The sequence below is a fragment of the Oncorhynchus masou genome, chromosome 29 (assembly GCF_036934945.1).
Source record: "Oncorhynchus masou masou isolate Uvic2021 chromosome 29, UVic_Omas_1.1, whole genome shotgun sequence".
NCBI lineage: Eukaryota > Metazoa > Chordata > Actinopteri > Salmoniformes > Salmonidae > Oncorhynchus > Oncorhynchus masou.
This window is the reverse complement of record NC_088240.1, coordinates 21472977-21498840: the sequence shown is the minus strand read 5'-3', so window position 1 is coordinate 21498840 and position 25864 is coordinate 21472977. Positions and strand designations below refer to the sequence as shown.

General features: G+C 46.0%; 2 protein-coding genes across 2 annotated transcripts in view; both read right to left on the bottom strand.

The window, feature by feature from the left end:
- Positions 1–13: 13 nt before the first annotated feature.
- Positions 14–4565, bottom strand: gjb8 (gap junction protein beta 8). Its single transcript, XM_064944270.1, has 2 exons — positions 3421–4565; positions 14–2434 (listed from the first exon to the last, which is right to left on the bottom strand). Exon 2 carries the CDS (start codon positions 2405–2407, stop codon positions 1589–1591), a length of 819 nt encoding a protein of 272 aa, XP_064800342.1. The 5' UTR covers positions 2408–2434; positions 3421–4565; the 3' UTR covers positions 14–1588.
- A 100-nt stretch (positions 4566–4665) lies between these two features.
- Positions 4666–25864, bottom strand: part of cryl1 (crystallin, lambda 1) — a 37364-nt gene continuing 16165 nt past the window's right edge. The window contains exons 6-8 of the mRNA XM_064944269.1: positions 25563–25671; positions 7817–7923; positions 4666–5164 (exon numbers count right to left, since the gene is read on the bottom strand). Of these exons, the coding sequence (XP_064800341.1) occupies positions 5066–5164; positions 7817–7923; positions 25563–25671 (315 nt within the window). The 3' untranslated portion in view covers positions 4666–5065. The remainder of the gene's footprint in view (positions 5165–7816; positions 7924–25562; positions 25672–25864) is intronic.

Sequence of the window (25864 nt, the reverse complement as noted above, 5' to 3'; positions counted from 1 at the left end):
AGCAATAACAGAGTATCATTTGTTTTTTTTTATTAAAAGTCAAGACTCAGAGTGCAGATCTAATAAATACAAAACATGCAGTTTAGAAATCTGTACATTAATAGCTAGGGTCTCGCTGCTGTAAAGAAGCAAGTGACAATGTTGAGTCTTTCAAAAATGTTCCCGAACGATTTGTAATGCAAAATTCAGTAGTTTCTCCAAACAGTCAATGTAAAAAAACATACAAAAAGCCCCCATACAACTGTAAAGAGAGGAAGTAAGCCCACAAAGTGCTTTCACAAATGTGTGTGATGCATCTCAATGCTAAAACTGTCCTTACCTTTTCACAGGTAACAGTCAAATTGTCACTACAGTGATAAGTTACACATTAGGCCAGTTTTGCCTGTAGATCAGCCCGCTAACTCACATTGAAAGAGGTACAGTGATATGTTCAGTGCCTAAAATAAGGAACAAGCTGAAAGATGATAGGCTCTGTAGCCAGGTTTTACAGTCAGTCTTGACAACAATAGGCTATATGCCGGACTCAGTTGGCATAATGCTCAGAGGGTCCGTTTCCAGTACCCAGCTTAAGCCTACTCCTGGACCAAGAAGCACTTCCAATGGATATTCCCCATTGAGCATGCTTTTTAAGTACAGGATTAGGCTTCATTTGGGTCCAGGAAATCTGTCCAGAATGTTCAAGCGTATCAGCCATGCTACCAAAAAACATTGTGCTCAGTGTGGCTCAGTTGTAAGTGCCACGCTCTACCAATGTCAGGCTTGTGGGTTGAATTCCCACGGCGGACTGGTACGAACAAATGGCAAAAGGTATGCATTCACTACTGTATGTTTCTCTGGATAAGAGCATCTGCTAAATGACTTAAATGGAAATGCTCAATATACAGCATCTACATCATACTATTTGACACCGCTAATAGACAAAGGCACTGTTTTAAAATTGGATTGGTACTCAATACATTTCCTTCGCCGGTATGAGCCTCAAATAGAACTTGGAGCTATACTGCACACTTGTGAGTTTCTGCTTTGGTAAAGTTTCCCACAAAGCTGAAGTAGTAACATAAACCAATTCTGGTTGTGCTCCACAATAAAACATTAAACTCCTGCAAGCTCATTGTAAACCAGAAGGTGGCGATCTAGACCCATTTGTCACTGCTGTTCAACCTCCCAAACAGACATGTAGCTCAAAACATACAAGCACCAAGATAAAAAAGCTAAAACATTACCCCATAGGTCAGTCATATTGGAAGGCACAGAACGATAAAATATCCTCTACGACAGTGTTCCCCAACGCCAGTCCTCGAGTACCCCCAACAATACACATTGGACAAGCACATCTGATTCAACCTGTCAACTAATTAGCAATCGCTGAATGAGTTGAATCAGGCATGTTCATTCAGGGCTACAACAAAAACATCTGCTGTTGGGGGTACTGGAGGACTGGAATTGGGAATCTGCTGCAGAAAAGCAGACTCAGGGTTAGGCCAGTCCTCACGTATGTTCTCTTCTCATGGTAACAAAACACTGATAGGTTTCTACTCCCTAGTTCTCTGTAGTCTAAATGGGGAAGAACATGGACACTATGCTGGGCTCACACGGTCTTGGTGCTGGAGGAATCTGTAAGAGAGGACAGCAGCATCTCGTTCTTTTTATTCTGTAGTAGGGACTTGTTCGTGGTTATGTGATCGGGGTGAGCGTAGGCACGCCTCTTCTTGGACATCCTGGTGGAGCACCTCATCAGGGCCTTGACGATGAGGTAGGCCAGCTCGGTCACGTTGAGAACCATGCAGATGGCAGACGAAGCCACCATGAAGATGGTGAAGATGGTTTTCTCCGTGGGTCGTGAGATGAAGCAGTCCACCTTGTTTGGGCAGGGCCACTGCTCACACTTCACCAGACGAGGCATCGCAAAGCCATCGTAAACAAAGTAGAGGGCGTACATAAAGCCAGCCTCAAAAATTAGGCGGAAGAACAGGCTGCAGGTGTACGTCCACCACAGAGGCCCCGTGATGGGCAGACGACGACTCTTCAGGGCCTCTAGGTCCACCTGCCTGGTCTTGTCATCACCACCACTGTGCAAGGCCGTCGCGATGATGTGCTTCTTGTCCCCACTCTTCCTGTAAGCCACATGCATGGCCACCAGCAGGGCCGGTGTGGACACGAAGATCAGCTGCAGGCACCAGAGACGGATGTGCGACACAGGGAAGAAGTGGTCGTAGCAGACGTTCTTACAGCCAGGCTGCTGGGTGTTGCAGATGAAGTCAGACTGCTCGTCTCCCCACACGCTCTCTGCAGCCAGTACCAGGATGGTGATACGGAAGATGAAGAGGACAGACAGCCAGATCTTCCCCAGGCTGGTGGAGTGTTTGTTCACCCCGCCCAGCTGGGCGTACAGAGCCCCCCAACTCATCTCTACAGCAGCTTTGGCTTAGACCACCTGAAGAACACAATCATGGAAATGGTACAAATTAATGTCAGTTCTTAGTGAACTTGAAAAAAAGGTTTCATTTTCAGAAACAGCATACTGGGAAGGAGACCAGTAGACCTACATCACTGTCGTTTCCTTTTGTCTCAGAATTAGACATTTGAAAAACCTAACCAAAAATGTCCAAACACGAAGTATTCAATTGAACACTAGGTGGTGTTTCTTTGAAATTCAATCCAACTATATAATATTAAGTGTTTTCATTCAAGCAATTACTTTTACACAACACTGGCTATCAAGGGAGGCTATACTGATGGATAGAAGTGTAGTAAACAATGAATAATCAAACAGTACAGAAGAAAGTTAAGACAAATCAATAAATTAGCATTTGTTTATTATACATTATAAACTGGGTGGTTCGAGCCCTGAATGCTGATTGGCTGACAGCCGTGCCATATCAGACCATATAAAAACATTTTGTAATTTTCTAATTACGTTGGCAACCCGTTTATAAATCGCAATAAGGCACCTCGGGTTTTTTTTGTTGGTACATCTCCAATTTACGGCAAAGGGCTGTATCCAGTCACTCTGCGTTGAGTCGTGTGGAGAAGTCATTACCTGTGGTATATTGGCCATATATTACACCTCGTACGTGGTTGCTTATACATACACTTACTAAACTTGGCTGCTGCTAGTTACTAAGACTGCATTATTAGTGATGAGTTTCCCTGCATTTTATTCAAATTCAAAATGTAAACTGTCCATAACAATTTGCCAATTAATCATATCTCGTTAGGTTTCCCTGTCGAGTTTCTAATCTGTTAATTGTAACATGTATATCGGGGGAAAAAATAAGCAACAATCATTTCTTTAATAAAATCCTAAATATCAGCAACAACAAAAAAACAAATCACCAGTGGCTGTATCATTACATAAAGACGAATAAGACAGGTGAGTATGATCCACAAAATATCGGATTCACAAATCACAGCACTCACCTCCTCGGAATTTCAGCAAACGTCCATTAATTTTATTTTTCGGAGCACTTTAATGCCGTCGTTTAAAGAAAGACCAAAGACGGAGAGAGCAACTTCAAACGAAGCCGAATATTTAGTTGTTTGGAAGTAGGTCCAACTGTGAAGTCTGCGCTCTGATGAGATGTACCTGAGTTTTTACGATCTTCACTCGAGGACAATCTACCTGCTTGGGGGCGGGACGAAGAAAAAGAGCGCTCCTCAACCCCATTGGCTCATCAGTTCAGGAGTGTGTAACTTTTAGATTAGTGTCAGCCGTGTAGTTTTACCAAATTTCACTGAAATACACTGATTTGATTATTTGAATCAAACACAATCACATCCTTTTCACATTGACTGTTTATAGACAATTCAGAGAGATGCACTTGAATTCGGTCTTCATTTACGGTACGAGCTATAAAGCACGCAGTCATCATGAGCCCAATATTAGACTAAAAGAGCCTAACGTTACTCCGTAGTCCAAGGACCTTACATGTTGTTTAAAGGGCGAATTGGCCCTGGAAGATAACAGCTAAATACTCCATATACACGTGACTAGAGTCTCAATTGCAGTATGGTTCTAGAAACATAAATCCATTTACTTTCATATCACAAAAAATATTTCACAAATGCAAAATACACACTTAGTGTACACTGTGTTAACCGGGTTTAGCATAGTTGCAGCTCGTTTCAGTGACGTAAGTGGCGCCGGTCTTCCATTTACACAGAGACGCAGATAGCTATTAGCACAGTCCAGCGTCTCCCGTAAACAAGCGCTGTAACATGAAATATGTCCGTGTGGGAACCCTAACCCTATAAAAAGGTGTGTATCAATATAACTTTGCTTTATTATTATTTACGATATGAAATGTCCTTATGCTTCCAATACAGCAAGGGACTCGTTAATGTTCAGACTGAGCGTTGCGAATCTTAACAAAACTCCCCTCTACAGAAGAGGCCGTCCTCCAATACTCTTGTGTAATGTAACTGAACTGAGAGTCATGGTCAAGGCCGAAGTCGTCATGAGACAGTCAGTACAGTCAAGTGATGATGGATACTTCCTCTGTGAAATCAAGATTACCACAAAGTAGGCATGACCTCATGCTGACTTAAGATCTATCTAGCAATGATGCTATCTTGGGAGACCATAGGAATATACCAGATATAGTACATAATACTGTTTGTTGTGCATCTCTGTTATTGTGAAGGGAAAATTACAATATCTTAACATTCTTGAGAAATTCAAAATTTTAATAAAGAAATCTCCCATAAGGTTTTGACATTGACATTTCATGTTCATAATTCAAGAAGCCAGTGTGGTATGACCAAACCAATAATTCCCTTGTCTGATCAACGTGTTGATTGCATAAAACATGTGGTGGTTAGATTTCTGAGATGGCATGGTAATCAATCCCTAGATTGCTTTATTGTGTGTGAGGGCTACAGTATCATCCCAGAATGGTTGATTGTGTGTGAGGACTCAGGGCTACAGTATTCAGTAACATCCCCAGTGTAGGCACTACTGAGATATCAGATCATGCTCATCACCATGCTCTTTGGCTGAGTGATGGACAGCAGAGTCCCAGACCTCAGCCCACCCTGTTCATCAGTGGTGGTGATAGTCCTGGGGTCACTTCTTGAGCTTGGCCAGGCCCATGAGAAGCTGGTCCCTTCTCTCTCTCCTGGCAGACAGGTGCTGCTGGTCAGCTGGGATCAGCTCACACATCTCCTGGAGGGACACATCAGAGGAAGAAGGGAGGGAGAGGGAAATAAGATTAGTAGAGAGAATGCATTGTTTATTCTCTGAATTGTACACTGATCAAAAATAAAATGCAACAATTTAAAAAGGTTTTACTGAATTACAAGGAAATCATTCAATTGAAATAAATTTATTAGGCCCTAATCTAAGGATTTCACATGACTGGGAATACAGATATGCATCTGTTGGTCACAGATACCTTTAAAAAAGGTAGGGGTGTGGATCAGAAAACCAGTCAGCATCTGGTGTGACCACCATTTGTCTCATGCAGCGCGACACATCTGATAAGGGTGGCGAACACGCAGATGAGCTTCCCTGAGATGGTTTCTGACAGTTTGTGCAGAAATTCTTCAGTGCAAAGCCACAGTTTCATCAGCTGTTCGGGTGGTTGGTCTCAGACGATCCCGCAGGTGAAGAAGACAGAGGTGGAAGTCCTGGGTTGGCGTGGTTACACATGGTCTGCGCTTGTGAGGCCGGTTGGAGGTACTGCCAATTTCTCTAAAGTGATGTTGGAGATGGCTTATGGTAGAGAAATTAACATTCAATTATCTGGCAACAGCTCTGCAGTCATCATGCCAATTGCACACTCCCTCAACTTGAGATATCTGTGGCATTGTGTTGTGTGACAAAATTGCACATTTTAGATTGGCCTTTTATTGTCCCCAGGACAAGGTGCACCTGTGTAATGATCATGCTGTTTAATCAGTTTCTTGATATGCCACACCTATCAGGTGGTTGGATTATTTTATCAAATCGGAGGGCCTGTTGTCCGGACCTCTGGCAGTCTCTATGGGGGTGTCACAGGGTTCAATTCTCGGGCCGACTCTCTTCTCTGTATACATCAACAATGTCGCTCTTGCTGCTGGTGATTCTCTGATCCACCTCTACGCAGACGACACCATTCTGTATACCTCTGGCCCTTCTTTGGACACTGTGTTAACTAACCTCCAGATGAGCTTCAATGCCATACAACTCTCCTTCCGTGGCCTCCAACTGCTCTTAAATGCAAGTAAAACTAAATGCATGCTCTTCAACCGATCGCTGCCCGCACCTGCCCACCCATCCAGCATCACTACTCTGGAAGGTTCTGACTTAGAATATGTGGACAACTACAAATACCTTGGTGTCTGGTTAGACTGTAAACTCTCCTTCCAGACTCACATTAAACATCTCCAATCCGAAATTAAATCTAGAATCGTCTCCCTATTTCGCAACAACGCATCCTTCACTCATGCTGCCAAACATACCCTCGTAAAACTGACCATCCTACCGATCCTCGACTTCGGCGATGTCATTTACAAAGTAGCCTCCAACACTCTACTCAACCAATTGGATGCAGTCTATCACAGTGCCATCTGTTTTGTCACCAAAGCCCCATATACTACCCACCACTGCAACCTGTACGCTCTCGTTGGCTGGCCCTCGCTTCATACTCAGCAGGTATATCTCTCTGGTCACCATAGCAGCACCCACCAGTGGCACGCGCTCCAACAGGTATATCTCACTGGTCGTCCCCAAAGCCAATTCTTCCTTTGCCGCCTTTCCTTCCAGTTCTCTGCTGCCAATATCTGGAATGAACTGCAAAAATCACTAAAGCTGGAGACTCTTACCTCCCTCACTAGCTTTAAGCACCAGCTGGCAGAGCAGCTCACAGATCACTGCATCTGTAAATTAGCCCATCCAATCTACCTCATCCCCATACTGTATTTACTTATTTATCTTGCTCATTTGCACCCCAGTATCTCTACTTGCACATTCATCTTCTGCACATCCTACCATTCCAGTGTTTAATTGTTATATTGTAATTACTTCGTCACCATGGCCTATTTATTGCCTTACCTCTCTTATCCTACCTCATTTGCACATGCTGTATATAGATTTTCTACTGTATTTTTGATTGTATGTTTGTTTATTCCATGTGTAACTCTGTGTTGTTGTATGTGTCGAACTGCTTTGCTTTATCTTGGCCAGGTCGCAGTTGCAAAATGAGAACTTGTTCTCAACTAGCCTACCTGGTTAAATAAAGGTGAAATAAAAATAAATAAATAAATACATCTTGGAAAAGTAGAAATGCTTACTAACTGGGGTGTAAAACATATTTGTGCACAACATTTTAGAGAAATAAGCTTTTCGTGCTTATGGAATGTTTCTGGGATCTGTTATTTCAGCTCATGAAAAATGGGACCAACACACAAATGTTGCATTTATTTTTGTTCAGTATAGTTTTAACTGCTAGGATTTCATTTTGGTGTTATCCGAGTGAAATATTTCCTTGGTTACACTATGCATTTTAAAATCGGTCCAATATGAAATATTTTATGCTTGTGAAATAGTTTACTCTTAGGGCCAGTGTGTTCTCACATGACGGCTTCCATTGGAGTGTGGAGAATGATGTTTGAACAGCCTGACTGCATATGATTGAGTAACATCTAGTTAACAGGGTATGGTACTAGAAGGGGAAAACTTTTGAATGCTCGCCGGACTTAATGTTTCATTGCCCTCATTGAACTAACCCAGTTTTTCATACCTTCTTGTACTTGATGAGCAAAATCTGAAGACACCTAGTCCTAGAATATAGAGGCGTTGGTACAAACAGTACAACACATAAACACATAAGCTTACTTTGTTGATGCGCTCGGCTGCCTCCCCAGAGAATTCGGGAACAGGTCCAAAGGTGTTCAGAACCCTCTTCATGCCCTCTCTGTAGCGCTGGAGATAGTCCTCCAGACCTGAGGGAGTGGACCGGATAGAGAGGAATGGGTAGACTTTAAGGCAAAGGGCAGATCTTACTGTATTTGGTTCAGTATAGAGTGACAAAACAGATTTGTATCATCTCACCATGACCAAGAACGAAAGTGCTCAAAGTCATTTAGGCCTAGTTGTATTCTACACTGAACAAAAATATAAAAATGCAACATGCAACAATTTCAAAGATGTTACTGAGTTACAGTTCATAAGGAAATCAGTCAATTTAAATAAATTCATTAGACTGTAATATATGGATTTCACATGACTGGGAATACAAATGTGCATCTGTTGGTCACAGATAACAAAACAAAAAAGGTAGGAGGTTGGATCAGAAAACCAGTCAGTATCTGGTGTGACCACCATTTGCCTCATGCAGCTTGGCACATCTCCTTTGCATGGAGTTGATCAGGCTGTTGATTGTGGCCTGTGGAATGTTGTCCCAGTCCTCTTTAATGGCTGTGCAAAGTTGCTCGACATTGGCGAGAATTGGAACAAGCTGTCATACATTTTGATCCAGAGCATCCCAAACATGCTCAATGGGTGACATGTCTGGTAAGTCTGCAGGCCATGGAAGAACTGGGACATTTTCAGCTTCCATGAATTGTGTACAAATCCTTGCGACATGGGGCCGTGCATTATCATGCTGTAACATGAGGTGATGGCGGCGGATGAATGGAATGACAATGGGCCTCAGGATCTCATCACGGTATCTCTGTGCATTAAAATTGCCATTGATGAAATGCAATCGTGTTTGTTGTCTGTAGCTAATGCCTGCCCATACTATAACCCCACCGCCACCATGGGGCACTATGTTCACAACGTTGAAACCGCTCGCCCACACAATGCCATAAACGCTGTCTGCCATTTGCCCGGTACTGTTGAAACCAGGATTCATCCATGAAGAGCACACTTCTCCAGTGTGCCAGCGGCCATCGAAGGTGAGCATTTGCCCACTGAAGTTGGTTACGATGCTGAACTGCAGTCAGGTCAATACCCTGGTGAGGACGACAAGCACGCAGATGAGCTTCCCTTAAATGGTTTCTGACAATTTGTGCAGAAATTCTTTGGGTGTGCAAACCCATAGTTTCATTAACCGTCCGGGTGACTGGTCTCAGACAATCCCTCAGGTGAAGAAGACGGATGTGGGGTCCTGGGGTGGCATGATTATACGTGGTATGCGGTTGTGAAGCCGGTTGGACGTACTGCCAAATTCTATAAAATGATGCTGGAAGAAGGCTTATGGTAGAGAAATGAACATTCAATTATCTGGCAACAGCTCTGTTGGACATTGCTCCCTCGAAACTTGAGACATCTGTGGCATTGTGTTGTGTGACAAAACTGCACATTTTAGTGTGGCCTTATTGTCCCCAGCACAAGGTGCCTCTGTGTAATGATCATGCTGTTTAAACAGTTTCTTGATGTGCCACACCTGTCAGATGGATGGATTATCTTGGCAAAGGAGAAATGCACAGGGATGTGAACAAATTTATGCACAATGAGAGAGAAGCTTTTTGAGAGTATGAAACATGTCTGGGATCTTTTATTTCAGGTCATGAAACATGGGACCAAGACTTTACATGTTGCATTTATATTTTTGTTCAGTGTATTTGAATGAATTTAGTAAGTGGGTTTAAGCATTAAATCTAGTCAACTTCTTTCTTAGGCATAAAAACTTGTTAATTTGTTTCTTACTTCCAAGTTGAACACTGAAGGTGTACATGAACATTACAGGGACAGACTAAAGCTAACACTTCAGTGTGATAACTGGCAGCTACGTCCAACTAAGCTCTCTCACAGAGTTTTGTTTTTGGTGGGAGAGACCTCACCTGACAGGCTGTTTTCAAAGACTCTTTCTCTCCTCTACTTCCACTAGTGTAATGTACTAAAGTAAAAAATATTTTAAAGTACTACTTAAGTAGTATTTGTACTTGATTAGTTATATTTTTGACCACTTTTACTTCACGACATTCCTAAAGAAAATATTGTACTTTTTACACCATACATTTTTAATGCTTAACAGAACAGGAAAACTGTGAAATTCATGCACTTATCTTAAGAGAACACGTGGTCATCCCTTATCACTTAAGAGAACACGTGGTCATCCCTACTGCCTATGTTCTGACGGTATCACTAAACACAATTGCATCTTTTGTAAATAATATCAGTGTTGGAGTGTGACCCTGGCAATCCATACATTTTAAAACAAGAAAATGTTTCCGTCTGGTTTGCTTAATATAAGGAACTTGAAATTATTTATACTTTTACTTTGATACTTAAGTATATTTTAGCAATTCAATTTACTTTTGATACTTAAGTATATTTAAAACCAAACACATTTAGACTTTTACTCAAGTAATATTTTACTGTTTTAACTGGTGACTTATTTCAGTAACTTTCTATTAAGTTATCTATACATTTACTCAAGTATGACAATTGGGTACTTTTTCCACCACTGTCTGCTTCAATAGTCTGAACAAAATAAGTGTAAGGCTCCTTCTGTCTGATAATATGACTCAGCTTTCTGGGTGTAAGGGCTCTTCTGTGCCCTTTTTGGAAATTATAGTCAATCAGCCAGAGCAGAGCAGAGAGTGAACTGTTGAGTGTTTTACTATCTGATTGGACTAGACCAGAGGTTCCCAACCTTTTTGGGTAACTGTACCAACAGCTGAATTTTGCTCTGCCCAGAGTAACCCTGAAGTACCCCCTCATATGCATTTGACCTATTTTCTCATGAGTGTTCTCAAGTACTCCCAGGGGTCCTAGTACACCTGGTTCGGAACCACTGGACTTGAGGACCTACAGTGATAACAGGAGTGGACCTGTGTGTTTTACTATCTGATTGGACTGGTTGGACTAGGTGACCTACAGTGATAACAGGAGTGGACCTGCGTAACCTTTGGAGGACCTGAGCAACATAATGTAACACATGCCACTGTTGTTTTTTATTGAATGTTTATTGCAAGCAAAGGGAGACATGAAAACACACAATTAAAAAAACTTAGAAACGACATGCTTCACTGAAGTACCACTGTTAGAATGTGGCTAAAAAGGCCTCTGTTATTTTGCCACTTGGGAATATGACCATGGACTAACACCAGAGGACTGGTAGAAAAAGATTATTAAGAGATCAAAACAGGTAAAGTAGAATGTGTGAGTACTGTACAACATGTATTCTCCCCTGGTGACAGTGGTTTTAGATGAATGGTGTGAGGAAGTTCCTTCATTTGTGTTGATCAAAAGACAGCTTAGTTCTGTCAACGCGCTCTCTCTCTTCTGTCAATGCCCTCTTGCTCTTTCTGTGAACGCGTTCTCTCTCTTCTGTCAGCGCGTTCTCTCTCTTCTGTCAGCGCGCTCTCTCTCTTCTGTCAGCGCGCTCTCTCTCTTCTGTCAGCGCGCTCTCTCTCTTCTGTCAGCGCGCTCTCTCTCTTCTGTCAGCGCGCTCTCTCTCTTCTGTCAGCGCGCTCTCTCTTCTGTCAGCGCGCTCTCTCTTTCTGTCAGCGCGCTCTCTCTCTTCTGTCAGCGCGCTCTCTCTCTTCTGTCAGCGCGCTCTCTCTCTTCTGTCAGCGCGCTCTCTCTCTTTCTGTGAGCGCGCTCTCGCTCTTCTGTCAACGCGCTCTCGCTCTTCTGTCAACGCGCTCTTCTGTCAATGCGCTCTCGCTCTTCTGTCAACGCGCTCTCGCTCTTCTGTCAACGCGCTCTCGCTCTTCTGTCAACGCGCTCTCGCTCTTCTGTCAACGCGCTCTCGCTCTTCTGTCAACGCGTTCTCGCTCTTCTGTCAACGCGCTCTCGCTCTTCTGTCAACGCGCTCTCGCTCTTCTGTCAAAGCGCTCTCGCTCTTCTGTCAAAGCGCTCTCGCACTTCTGTCAACGCATTCTCTCTCTCTCTTCTGTCAACGCGTTCTCTCTCTCCTGTCAACGCGTTCTCTCGCTCTCCTGTCAACGCGTTCTCTCTCTCTCCAGTCAACCGCGTTCTCTCGCTCTCTCTCTCCTGTCAAACACGTTCTCTCTCCCCTGTCAAATGCGTTCTCTCTCTCTCTCTCCTGTCAAACGCGTTCTCTCTCTCTCTCCTGTCAAACGCGTTCCCTCTCTCTCTCCTGTCAAACGCGTTCTCTCTCTCTCCTGTCAAAAGCATTCTCTCTCTCTCCTGTCAAACGCATTCTCTCTCTCCTCTCAAACGCGTTCTCTCTCTCTCCTGTCAAACGCGTTCTCTCTCTCTCTCCTGTCAAACGCATTCTCTCTCTCTCTCCTGTCAAACGCATTCTCTCTCTCTCCTGTCAAACGCGTTCTCTCTCTCTCTCCTGTCAAACGCGTTCTCTCTCTCTCTCCTGTCAAACGCGTTCTCTCTCTCTCTCCTGTCAAACGCGTTCTCTCTCTCTCTCTCTCTCCTGTCAAACGCGTTCTCTCTCTCTCTCCTGTCAAACACATTCTCTCTCTCTCTCTCTCTCTCCTGTCAAACGCATTCTCTCTCTCTCTCTCTCTCTCTCTCCTGTCAAACGCGTTCTCTCTCTGTCTCCTGTCAAACGCGTTCTCTCTCTCCTGTCAAACGCATTCTCTCTCTCCTGTCAAACGCGTTCTCTCTCTCTCTCCTGTCAAACGCATTCTCTCTCTCTCTCTCTCCTGTGAAACGCGTTCTCTCTCTCTCTCTCCTGTCAAACGCGTTCTCTCTCTCTCTCTCTCTCTCTCTCTCTCCTGTCAAACGCATTCTCTCTCTCTCTCCTGTCAAACGCATTCTCTCTCTCCTGTCAAACGCATTCTCTCTCTCCTGTCAAACGCATTCTCTCTCTCCTGTCAAACGCGTTCTCTCTCTCTCTCCTGTCAAACGCGTTCTCTCTCTCCTGTCAAACGCGTTCTCTCTCTCTCTCCTGTCAAACGCGTTCTCTCTCTCTCCTGTCAAACGCGTTCTCTCTCTCTCCTGTCAAACGCGTTCTCTCTCTCTCCTGTCAAACGCGTTCTCTCTCTCTCTCTCTCTCCTGTCAACCGTGTTCTCTCTCTCTCTCTCCTGTCAAACGCGTTCTCTCTCTCCTGTCAAACGCGTTCTCTCTCTCTCTCCTGTCAAACGCGTTCTCTCTCTCTCCTGTCAAACGCGTTCTCTCTCTCTCCTGTCAAACGCGTTCTCTCTCTCTCCTGTCAAACGCGTTCTCTCTCTCTCTCTCTCTCCTGTCAACCGTGTTCTCTCTCTCTCTCTCCTGTCAAACGCGTTCTCTCTCTCTCTCCTGTCAAACGCATTCTCTCTCTCTCTCCTGTCAAACGCGTTCTCTCTCTCTCCTGTCAAACGCATTCTCTCTCTCCTGTCAAACGCGTTCTCTCTCTCTCTCTCCTGTCAAACGCATTCTCTCTCTCTCTCCTGTCAAACGCATTCTCTCTCTCTCTCCTGTCAAACACGTTCTCTCTCTCCTGTCAAACGCGTTCTCTCTCTCTCTCCTGTCAAACGCGTTCTCTCTCTCTCTCCTGTCAAACGCGTTCTCTCTCTCTCTCCTGTCAAACATGTTCTCTCTCTCTCTCTCTCTCCTGTCAAACGCATTCTCTCTCTCTCTCTCCTGTCAAACGCGTTCTCTCTCTCTCTCCTGTCAAACGCGCTCTCTCTCTCTCTCTCCTGTCAAACGCGCTCTCTCTCTCTCCTGTCAAACGCGTTCTCTCTCTCTCTCCTGTCAAACGCATTCTCTCTCTCCTGTCAAACGCGTTCTCTCTCTCTCTCCTGTCAAACGCATTCTCTCTCTCTCTCCTGTGAAACGCGTTCTCTCTCTCTCTCTCCTGTCAAACGCGTTCTCTCTCTCTCTCTCCTGTCAAACGCGTTCTCTCTCTCTCTCCTGTCAAACGCATTCTCTCTCTCTCTCCTGTCAAACTCATTCTCTATCTCCTGTCAAACGCGTTCTCTCTCTCTCCTGTCAAACGCGTTCTCTCTCTCTCTCCTGTCAAACGCATTCTCTCTCTCTTGTCAAACGCGTTCTCTCTCTCTCCTGTCAAACGCGTTCTCTCTCTCTCTCTCTCTCCTGTCAACCGTGTTCTCTCTCTCTCTCTCCTGTCAAACGCGTTCTCTCTCTCTCTCCTGTCAAACGCATTCTCTCTCTCTCTCCTGTCAAACGCATTCTCTCAATTCAATTCAAGGGGCTTTATTGGCATGGGAAACATGTGTTAACATTGCCAAAGCAAGTAAGGTAAACAATAAAAATTAACAGTAGACATCACACATACAGAAGTTTCAAAACAATAAAGACATTACAAATGTCATATTATATATATATATACAGTGTTTTTACAAGGTACAAATGGTAAAGGACACAAGATAAAATAAATAAGCATAGATATGGGTTGTATTTACAATGGTGTTTGTTCCTCACTGGTTGCCCTTTTCTTGTGGCAACAGGTCACAAATCTTGCTGCTCTGATGGCACACTGTGGAATTTCACCCAGTAGATATGGGAGTTTTTCAAAATTGGATTTGTTTTCGAATTCTTTGTGGATCTGTGTAATCTGAGGGAAATATGTCTCTCTAATATGGTCATACATTGGGCAGGAGGTTAGGAAGTGCAGCTCAGTTTCCACCTCATTTTGTGGGCAGTGAGCACATAGCCTGTCTGCTCTTGAGAGCCATGTCTGCCTACGGCGGCCTTTCTCAATAGCAAGGCTATGCTCGCTGAGTCTGTACATAGTCAAAGCTTTCCTTAATTTTGGGTCAGTCACAGTGGTCAGGTATTCTGCCACTGTGTACTCTCTGTGTAGGGCCAAATAGCATTCTAGTTTGCTCTGTTTTTTTGTTAATTCTTTCCAATGTGTCAAGTAATTATCTTTTTGTTTTCTCATGATTTGGTTGGGTCTAATTGTGCTGCTGTCATGGGGCTCTGTAGGGTGTGTTTGTGAACAGAGCCCCAGGACCAGCTTGCTTAGGGACTCTTCTCCAGGTTCATCTCTCTGTAGGTGATGGCTTTGTTGTGGAAGGTTTGGGAATCGCTTCCTTTTAGGTGGTTATAGAATTTAACAGCTCTTTTCTGGATTTTGATAATTAGTGGGTATCGGCCTAATTCTGCTCTGCATGCATTATTTGGTGTTCTACGTTGTACACGGAGGATATTTTTGCAGAATTCTGCGTGCAGAGTCTCAATTTGGTGTTTGTCCCATTTTGTAAAGTCTTGGTTGGTGAGCGGACCCCAGACCTCACAACCATAAAGGGCAATGGGCTCTATGACTGATTCAAGTATTTTTAGCCAAATCCTAATTGGTATGTTGAAATTTATGTTCCTTTTGATGGCATAGAATGCCCTTCTTGCCTTGTCTCTCAGATCGTTCACAGCTTTGTGGAAGTTACCTGTGGCACTGATGTTTAGGCCAAGGTATGTATAGTTTTTTGTGTGCTCTAGGGCAACAGTGTCGAGATGGAATTTGTATTTGTGGTCCTGGTGACTGGACCTTTTTGGAACACCATTATTTTGGTCTTACTGAGATTTACTGTCAGGGCCCAGGTCTGACAGAATCTGTGCATAAGATCTAGGTGCTGCTGTAGGCCCTCCTTGGTTGGTGACAGAAGCACCAGATCATCAGCAAACAGCAGACATTTGACTTCAGATTCTAGTAGGGTGAGGCCGGGTGCTGCAGACTTTTCTAGTGCCCGCGCCAGTTCGTTGATATATATGTTGAAGAGGGTGGGGCTTAAGCTGCATCCCTGTCTAACCCCACGACCCTGTGTGAAGAAATGTGTGTGTTTTTTGCCAATTTTAACCGCACACTTGTTGTTTGTGTACATGGATTTTATGATGTCGTATGTTTTACCCCCAACACCACTTTCCATCAGTTTGTATAGCAGACCCTCATGCCAAATTGAGTCGAAGGCTTTTTTGAAATCAACAAAGCATGAGAAGACTTTGCCTTTGTTTTGGTTTGTTTGGTTGTCAATTAGGGTGTGCAGGGTGAATACATGGTCTGTTGTACGGTAATTTGGTAAAAAGCCAATTTGACATTTGCTCAGTACATTGTTTTCATTGAGGAAGTGCACGAGTCTGCTGTTAATGATAATGCAGAGGATTTTCCCAAGGTTACTGTTGACGCATATTCCACGGTAGTTATTGGGGTCAAATTTGTCTCCATTTTTGTGGATTGGGGTGATCAGTCCTTGGTTCCAAATATTGGGGAAGATGCCAGAGCTAAGGATGATGTTAAAGAGTTTTAGTATAGCCAATTGGAATTTGTTGTCTGTATATTTGATCATTTCATTGAGGATACCATCAACACCACAGGCCTTTTTGGGTTGGAGGGTTTTTATTTTGTCCTGTAACTCATTCAATGTAATTGGAGAATCCAGTGGGTTCTGGTAGTCTTTAATAGTTGATTCTAAGATCTGTATTTGATCATGTATATGTTTTTGCTCTTTATTCTTTGTTATAGAGCCAAAAAGATTGGAGAAGTGGTTTACCCATACATCTCCATTTTGGATAGATAATTCTTCGTGTTGTTGTTTGTTTAGTGTTTTCCAATTTTCCCAGAAGTGGTTAGAGTCTATGGATTCTTCAATTACATTGAGCTGATTTCTGACATGCTGTTCCTTCTTTTCCGTAGTGTATTTCTGTATTGTTTTAGTGATTCACCATAGTGAAGGCGTAGACTCAGGTTTTCCGGGTCTCTATGTTTTTGGTTGGACAGGTTTCTCAATTTCTTTCTTAGATTTTTGCATTCTTCATCAAACCATTTGTCATTGTTGTTAATTTTCTTCGGTTTTCTATTTGAGATTTTTAGATTTGATAGGGAAGCTGAGAGGTCAAATATACTGTTAAGATTTTCTACTGCCAAGTTTACACCTTCACTATTACAGTGGAACGTTTTACCCAAGAAATTGTCTAAAAGGGATTGAATTTGTTGTTGCCTAATTGTTTTTTGGTAGGTTTCCAAACTGCATTCCTTCCATCTATAGCATTTCTTAATGTTACTCAGTTCCTTTGGCTTTGATGCCTCATGATTGAGTATTGCTCTGTTTAGGTAGACTGTGATTTTGCTGTGGTCTGATAGGGGTGTCAGTGGGCTGACTGTGAACGCTCTGAGAGACTCTGGGTTGAGGTCAGTGATAAAGTAGTCTACAGTACTACTGCCAAGAGATGAGCTATAGGTGTACCTACCATAGGAGTCCCCTCGAAGCCTACCATTGACTATGTACATACCCAGCGTGCGACAGAGCTGCAGGAGTTGTGACCCGTTTTTGTTGGTTATGTTGTCATAGTTGTGCCTAGGGGGGCATACGGGGGAGGGAACGCATTCTCTCTCTCTCTCTCTCCTGTCAAACGAAATTCTCTCTCTCCTGTCAAACGCGTTCTCTCTCTCTCCTGTCAAACGCGCTCTCTCTCCTGTCAAACGCGTTCTCTCTCTCTCCTGTCAAACGCGTTCTCTCTCTCTCTCTCTCTCCTGTCAAACGCGTTCTCTCTCTCTCTCCTGTCAAACGCGTTCTCTCTCTCTCTCCTGTCAAACGCGTTCTCTCTCTCTCTCCTGTCAAACGCGTTCTCTCTCTCTCTCCTGTCAAACGCGTTCTCTCTCTCTCTCCTGTCAAACGCGTTCTCTCTCTCTCTCCTGTCAAACGCGTTCTCTCTCTCTCTCCTGTCAAACATGTTCTCTCTCTCTCTCTCTCTCCTGTCAAACGCATTCTCTCTCTCTCTCCTGTCAAACGCGCTCTCTCTCTCTCTCTCTCCTGTCAAACGCGCTCTCTCTCTCTCCTGTCAAACGCGCTCTCTCTCTCTCCTGTCAAACGCGCTCTCTCTCTCTCCTGTCAAATGCGTTCTCTCTCTCTCTCTCCTGTCAAACGCGTTCTCTCTCTCTCTCTCCTGTCAACGCGTTCTCTCTCTTCTGTCAGCGCGCTCTCTCTCTTCTGTCAGCGCCCTCTCTCTCTTCTGTCAGCGCCCTCTCTCTCTTCTGTCAGCGCCCTCTCTCTCTTCTGTCAGCGCGCTCTCGCTCTTCTGTCAACGCGCTCTCGCTCTTCTGTCAACGCGCTCTCGCTCTTCTGTCAGCGCGCTCTCGCTCTTCTGTCAGCGCGCTCTCTCTCTTCTGTCAGCGCGCTCTCTCTCTTCTGTCAGCGGGCTCTCTCTCTTCTGTCAGCGCGCTCTCTCTCTTCTGTCAGCGCGCTCTCTCTCTTCTGTCAGCGCGCTCTCTCTCTTCTGTCAGCGCGCTCTCTCTCTTCTGTCAGCGCGCTCTCTCTCTTCTGTCAGCGCGCTCTCTCTCTTCTGTCAGCGCGTTCTCCCTCTTCTGTCAACGCGCCCTCTCTCTCTTCTGTGAACGAGTTCTCTCTCTTTCTGTGAGCGCGCTCTCGCTCTTCTGTCAACGCGCTCTCGCTCTTCTGTCAACGCGCTCTCTCTCTTCTGTCAGCGCTCTCTCTTTCTGTCAGCGCGCTCTCCCTCTTCTGTCAGCGCGCTCTCTCTCTTCTGTCAGCGCGCTCTCTCTCTTCTGTCAGCGGGCTCTCTCTTTCTGTCAGCGCGCTCTCTCTTCTGTCAGCGCGCTCTCTCTCTTCTGTCAGCGCGCTCTCTCTCTTCTGTCAGCGCGCTCTCTCTCTTCTGTCAGCGCGCTCTCTCTCTTCTGTCAGCGCGCTCTCTCTCTTCTGTCAGCGCGTTCTCCCTCTTCTGTCAACGCGCCCTCTCTCTCTTCTGTGAACGAGTTCTCTCTCTTTCTGTGAGCGCGCTCTCGCTCTTCTGTCAACGCGCTCTCGCTCTTCTGTCAACGCGCTCTCTCTCTTCTGTCAGCGCGCTCTCTCTCTTCTGTCAGCGCGCTCTCCCTCTTCTGTCAGCGCGCTCTCTCTTCTGTCAGCGCGCTCTCTCTCTTCTGTCAGCGCGCTCTCTCTTCTGTCAGCGCGCTCTCTCTCTTCTGTCAGCGCGCTCTCTCTCTTCTGTCAGCGCTCTCTCTCTCTTCTGTCAGCGCTCTCTCTCTCTTCTGTCAACGCGCTCTCTCTCTTCTGTCAACGCGCCCTCTCTCTCTTCTGTGAACGAGTTCTCTCTCTTTCTGTGAGCGCGCTCTCGCTCTTCTGTCAACGCGCTCTCGCTCTTCTGTCAACGCGCTCTCGCTCTTCTGTCAACGCGCTCTCGCTCTTCTGTCAACGCGCTCTCTCTCTTCTGTCAGCGCGCTCTCTCTTTCTGTCAGCGCGCTCTCTCTTCTGTCAGCGCCCTCTCTCTCTTCTGTCAGCGCCCTCTCTCTTCTGTCAGCGCCCTCTCTCTCTTCTGTCAGCGCGCTCTCTCTCTTCTGTCAACGCGCTCTCGCTCTTCTGTCAACGCGCTCTCTCTCTTCTGTCAGCGCTCTCTCTCTTCTGTCAGCGCGCTCTCTCTTTTCTGTCAGCGCGCTCTCTCTTCTGTCAGCGCGCTCTCTCTTCTGTCAGCGCGCTCTCTCTTTCTGTCAGCGCGCTCTCTCTCTCTTCTGTCAGCGCGCTCTCTCTCTCTTCTGTCAGCGCGCTCTCTCTCTTCTGTCAGCGCGCTCTCTCTCTTCTGTCAGCGCGCTCTCTTTCTGTCAGCGCGCTCTCTCTCTTCTGTCAGCGCGCTTCTCTTCTTCTGTCAGCGCGTTCTCCCTCTTCTGTCAACGCGCCCTCTCTCTCTTCTGTGAACGAGTTCTCTCTCTTTCTGTGAGCGCGCTCTCTCTCTTCTGTCAGCGCGCTCTCTCTCTTCTGTCAGCGCGCTCTCTCTCTTCTGTCAGCGCGCTCTCTCTCTTCTGTCAGCGCGCTCTCTCTCTTCTGTCAGCGCGCTCTCTCTCTTCTGTCAGCGCGCTCTCTCTCTTCTGTCAGCGCGCTCTCTCTCTTCTGTCAGCGCGCTCTCTCTCTTCTGTCAGCGCGCTCTCTCTCTTCTGTCAGCGCTCTCTCTCTTCTGTCAACGCGCTCTCTCTCTTCTGTCAACGCGCCCTCTCTCTCTTCTGTGAACGAGTTCTCTCTCTTTCTGTGAGCGCGCTCTCGCTCTTCTGTCAACGCGCTCTCGCTCTTCTGTCAACGCGCTCTCGCTCTTCTGTCAACGCGCTCTCGCTCTTCTGTCAGCGCGTTCTCTCTCTTCTGTCAGCGCGCTCTCTCTCTTCTGTCAGCGCCCTCTCTCTCTTCTGTCAGCGCCCTCTCTCTCTTCTGTCAGCGCCCTCTCTCTCTTCTGTCAGCGCCCTCTCTCTCTTCTGTCAGCGCCCTCTCTCTCTTCTGTCAGCGCCCTCTCTCTCTTCTGTCAGCGCCCTCTCTTCTGTCAGCGCCCTCTCTCTCTTCTGTCAGCGCCCTCTCTCTCTTCTGTCAACGCGCTCTCGCTCTTCTGTCAACGCGCTCTCGCTCTTCTGTCAACGCGCTCTCTCTCTTCTGTCAGCGCGCTCTCTCTCTTCTGTCAAACGCGTTCTCTCGCTCTCTTCTGTCAAACGCGTTCTCTCTCTCTCTCCTGTCAAACGCGTTCTCTCTCTCTCTCCTGTCAAACGCGTTCTCTCTCTCTCTCCTGTCAAACGCGTTCTCTCTCTCTCTCCTGTCAAACGCGTTCTCTCTCTCTCTCCTGTCAAACGCGTTCTCTCTCTCTCCTGTCAAACGCGTTCTCTCTCTCTCCTGTCAAACGCGTTCTCTCTCTCTCTCCTGTCAAACGCGTTCTCTCTCTCTCTCCTGTCAAACGCGTTCTCTCTCTCTCTCTCCTGTCAAACGCGCTCTCTCTCTCTCTCCTGTCAAACGCGTTCTCTCTCTCTCTCTCCTGTCAAACGCGTTCTCTCTCTCTCTCTCCTGTCAAACGCGTTCTCTCTCTCTCTCCCTGTCAAACGCGTTCTCTCTCTCTCTCCCTGTCAAACGCGTTCTCTCTCTCTCTCCTGTCAAACGCGTTCTCTCTCTCTCTCCTGTCAAACGCGTTCTCTCTCTCTCTCCTGTCAAACGCGTTCTCTCTCTCTCTCCTGTCAAACGCGTTCTCTCTCTCTCTCCTGTCAAACGCGTTCTCTCTCTCTCTCCCTGTCAAACGCGTTCTCTCTCTCTCTCCTGTCAAACGCGTTCTCTCTCTCTCCTGTCAAACGCGTTCTCTCTCTCTCTCCTGTCAAACGCGTTCTCTCTCTCTCTCCTGTCAAACGCGTTCTCTCTCTCTCTCCTGTCAAACGCGTTCTCTCTCTCTCTCCTGTCAACCGCGTTCTCTCTCTCTCCTGTCAACCGCGTTCTCTCTCTCCTGTCAACCGCGTTCTCTCTCTCCTGTCAACCACGTTCTCTCTCTCCTGTCAACCGCGTTCTCTCTCTCCTGTCAACCGCGTTCTCTCTCTCCTGTCAACCGCGTCCTCTCTCTCCTGTCAACCGCGTCCTCTCTCTCCTGTCAACCGTGTTCTCTCTCTCCTGTCAACCGTGTTCTCTCTCTCCTGTCAACCGTGTTCTCTCTCTCCTGTCAACCGTGTTCTCTCTCTCCTGTCAACCGTGTTCTCTCTCCTGTCAACCATGTCCTCTCTGTTCTGTCAAAGTGTTCTCTCTCTCTGATCACGGTGGTGCTGCTAGAGCAGGGTCAACTTCTAGTGTTCACAATGCCCTTTCATATTCTCCATCTACTTGATGTTTCAGACTCTCAGAGAATCACTCATGGGCGCACGCACACACACGCAACCACCCACTCTCTCTCTCTCTCTAAAAAACACACCCACGTCATCCACCAATATATTTTTATTTTTAATTTAACCTTTATTTAACCAGGTAGCCTAGTTGAGAACAAGTTCTCATTTACAACTGCGGCCTGGCCAAGATAAATCAAAGTGCGACACAAACAACACAGAGTTACACATGGAATAAACAAACATACAGTCAATAACATAATAGAAAAAGTCTTTATGCAGTGTGTGCAAATGAGGTAAGATAAGGGAGGTATAAGGCAATAAATAGGCCATGGTGGTGAAATAATTACAATATAGCAGTTAAACACGAGTGATAGATGTGCAGAAGATGAATGTACAAGTAGAGATAGTGCAAAGGAGCAAAATAGTTTTTTTAAAGAACAGTATGGGGATGAGGTAGTTGATTGGGCCATTTACAGATGGGGTATGTACAGGTGCAATGATCTGTGAGCTGCTCTGACAGCTGGTGCTTAAAGCTAGTGAGGGAGATATGAGTCTCCAGCTTTAGTGATTTTTGCAATTCGTTCCAGTCATTGGCAGCAGAGAACTGGAAGGAAAGGCAGCCAAATAAGGAATTGGCTTTGGAGGTGACCAGTAAAAAATACCTGCTGGAGCGTGTGATACGGGTGGGTGCTGCTATGGTGACCAGTGAGCTGAGATAAGGCTGGGCTTTACCTAGCAAAGACTTAGATGACCTGGAGCCAGTGGGATTTGGCGACGAGTATGAAGCGAGGGCCAGCCAACGAGAGCATACAGGTCGCAGTGGTGGGAGGTATATGGGGCTTTGGTGACAAAATTGATGGCACTGTGGCACTGCATCCAATTTGTTGAGTAGAGTGTTGGAGGCTAGTTTGTAAATGACGTCAAAGTCAAGGATCGGCAGCATAGTCAGTTTTACGAGGGTGTGTTTGGCAGCATGAGTGAAGGATGCTTTGTTGCGAAATAGGAAGCCGATTCTAGATTTTAGATTGGAGATGCTTAATGTGAGTCTGGAACGAGAGTTTACAGTCTCACCAGACACCTAGGTATTTGTAGTTGTCCACATATTCTAAGTCAGAACCGTCCAGAGTAACGATGCTGGATGGGCAGGCAGGTGTAGGCAGCGATCGGTTGAAGAGCATGCATTTACTTTTACTTGCATTTAAGAGCAGTTGGAGGTCACGGAAGGAGAGTTGTATGGCATTGAAGCTTGTCTGGAGGTTAGTTAACCAAAGAAGTGTCCAGTGTCCAAAGAAGGGCCAGAAGTATACAGAATGGTGTCATCTGCGTAGAGGTGGATCAGAGAATCCCCAGCAGCAAGAGCGACATCATTGATGTATACAGAGAAAAGAGTCGGCCCGAGAATTGAACCCTGTGGCACCCCCATAGAGACTGCCAGAGGTCCGGACAACAGGCCCTCCGATTTGACACACTGAGCTCTGTCTGAGAAGTAGTTGGTGAACCAGGCAAGGCAGTCATTTGAGAAACCAAGGCTGTTGAGTCTGCCGTTAAGAATGTGGTGATTGACAGAGTCGAAAGCCTTTGGCCAGGTCGATGAATACAGCTGCACAGTATTGTCTATCGATGGCGGTTATGATATTGTTTAGGACCTTGAGCGTGGCTGAGCTGCACCCATGACCAGCTCGGAAACCAGATTGCCATAGCGTGGATTTATCGATGGTGACAGTGTTTCCTAGCCTCAGTGCAGTGGGCAGCTGGGAGGAGGTGCTCTTATTCTCCATGGACATTACAGTGTCCCATAACTTTTTGGAGTTTGTGCTACAGGATTCAAATTTTTGTTTGAAAAAGCTAGCATTTGCTTTCCTCACTGCCTGTGTTCCTAACTTCCCTGAAAAGTTGCATATCGCGGGGGCTATTCGATGCTTATGCAGTACGCCACAGGATGTGTTTGTGCTGGTCCAGGGCAGCCAGGTCTGGAGTGACCTTATTTAAGATGGTGAGGAAAGCACTTTTAAAGAATAACCAGGCATCCTCTACTGACGGAATGAGGTCAATATCCTTCCAGGATACCCAGGCCAGTCGATTATAAAGGCCTGCTTGCTGAAGTGTTTTAGGGAGCGTTTGACAGTGATGAGGGGTGGTCGTTTGACCGCAGACCCATTACGGATGCAGGCAATGATCGCTGAGATCCTGGTTGAAGACAGCAGAGGTATATTTGGAGGGCAGGTTGGTTAGGATAATATCTATAAGGGTACCCGTGTTTACGGATTTGGGGTTGTAACTGGTAGGTTCATTGATAACTTGTGTGAGATTGAGGGCATCAAGCTTAGATTGTTGGACTGCCGGGGTGTTAAGCATGTCCCAATTTAGGTCACCTAACAGCACGAGCTCTGAAGATAGATGGGGGATAATCAATTCACATATTCACAATTCACAGCTGGGGGCAGAGGGTGGTCTATAGCAAGCGGCAACAGTGAGAGACTTGTTTCTGGAAAGGTGGATTTTTAAAAGTAGAAGCTCAAATTGTTTGGGCACAGACCTGGATAGTAAGACAGAACTCTGCAGGCTGTCTCTACAGTAGATTGCAACTCCGCCCCCTTCGGCAGTTCTATCTTGTCGGAAAATGTTAGTAAGGGATGGAAATTTAAGGTTTTTTGTTGGCCTTCCTGAGCCAGGATTCAGACACGGCTAGGATATCTGGGTTGGCAGAGTGTGCTAAAGCAGTGAATAAAATAAACTTAGGGAGGAGGCTTCTAGTGTTAACGTGCATGAAACCAAGGCTTGGATTAACCACTACATCACCAGAGGAACAGTAGGATAAGGGTACGGCTAAAAGAATTGGTCGTCTTGTACATTCGGAACAGAGAGTAAAAGGAGCAGGTTTCTGGGCGTGGTAGAATAGATTCAAGGCATAATGTACAGACAAAAGGTACGGTAGGATGTGAATACAGTGGAGGTAAAGCTAGGCATTGAGTGGCAATGAGAGAGGTATGTCTCTAGAGACACCATGTAAACCAGGTGAGGTCACCGCATGTGTAGGAGGTGGAACAAATGGGTTAGCTAAGGCATATTGAGCAGGGCTGGAGGCTCTACAGTGAAATAAAACAATAATCACTAACCAAAACAGCAATGGGCAGGGCATATTGACATTAGGGAGAGGCATGCGTAGCCGAGTGATCATAGGGTCTAGTGAGTAGCTCGGCGAGCTGGAGGCATGGCGATTCAGACAGTTAGCGGGCCGGGGCTAGCAGAAGGGCCTTAGAGGGACATCGCGACAGAGCGGTTACGTCGGCAGAACAGTCGTGATGGATCAGAAGGGCTCCGTGTAGTAAAAGTGTCCAGGCCAATTGGCAAAATAGGTATAGTAGCCCAAGAAATTGGCTGATGGACCTCTTCAGCTAGCCGGGAGATGGGCCTAGCATAGGCTAGCTCCAGGCTAATTGGTGCTTGCTTTGGGACAGAAACGTTAGCCAGGAGTAAACACTCCGATAACAGCTGGCTAGCTGCGATGATCCAGGTGAAAATGTTCCGAGCTTGCGGTAGGAATCTGGAGATATGGAGAAGAAGTCGTCCGATATGCTCTGGGTTGAATCGCACTGTGCAGACTGGCAGTAGTTGTCCGGGATAAAGGTTAGCTGATGACCGCTAGCAGTGGCTAGCTAGTAGTTACTAGCTAGTAGTTAGTTCGCTGGCTAGCTTCTGTTGAGGGTTCCGGTTCTAAAGTAAAGAAAATAGCAGATCCATACCACATTGGATGAGGCGGATTGCAGGAGAGTATGTTGAAGTTAAGAAAAATGTTTTAAAAAATCTATGCAAAGAAAAAAAATATAAAAAGATATACAAGGGACAAGATGAAGACAAAGACGCCTGACTGCTCCGCCATCTTGGATTGGTGGTGAAATTATATGGTATAAGGGTACTGAGACATGTGATGGTAGCCACAGTTCCCCCTCCTTTTATCAGCTTTCAGGGTCTGGCAGAGCAACCTCTGAATCCTAATATCATGGTCTGGTCATAAACTCTGCCCTTCACACAACCATCTGACCATCGTACATTGTTAATTTGTCACAATCACACAGGACAAAGAGGACATATATAAATATTTATTCTTTGGGGGCGTTCTCTCTTTGTGTAAGTCAAAAGGAGGAACTGACCTTCAGGTGCGTTGAGGTGCATGGTTTCCATGGGACCAATAAAAGCGTAACGCATTCCCAGCCCCTCTGACATCACCAGGTCAATGTCCTTGACTGAAATGACACCGTCCTGAAATGAGAGGAAGCAATGAACTCAGATTCAACAAAAGACTCAAGACCCCCCCCCCCCCCACTGAAGTGCTCTACCTGCCCACCAACGACTTGTCAGTCTGTCATGAGCGCTGAGGGAGCAGTAGACTAGAAGACCCTTCTTATTTCATCTCACCAGAGTAGAGCAGCATTAAGGCTACTCCCACCAGATT

What these genes read in the sequence shown, in the direction of transcription:
- gjb8 (XM_064944270.1), bottom strand. Translation starts at nt 2,407, where the DNA reads ATGAGTTGGGGGGCTCTGTACGCCCAGCTGGGCGGGGTGAACAAACAC.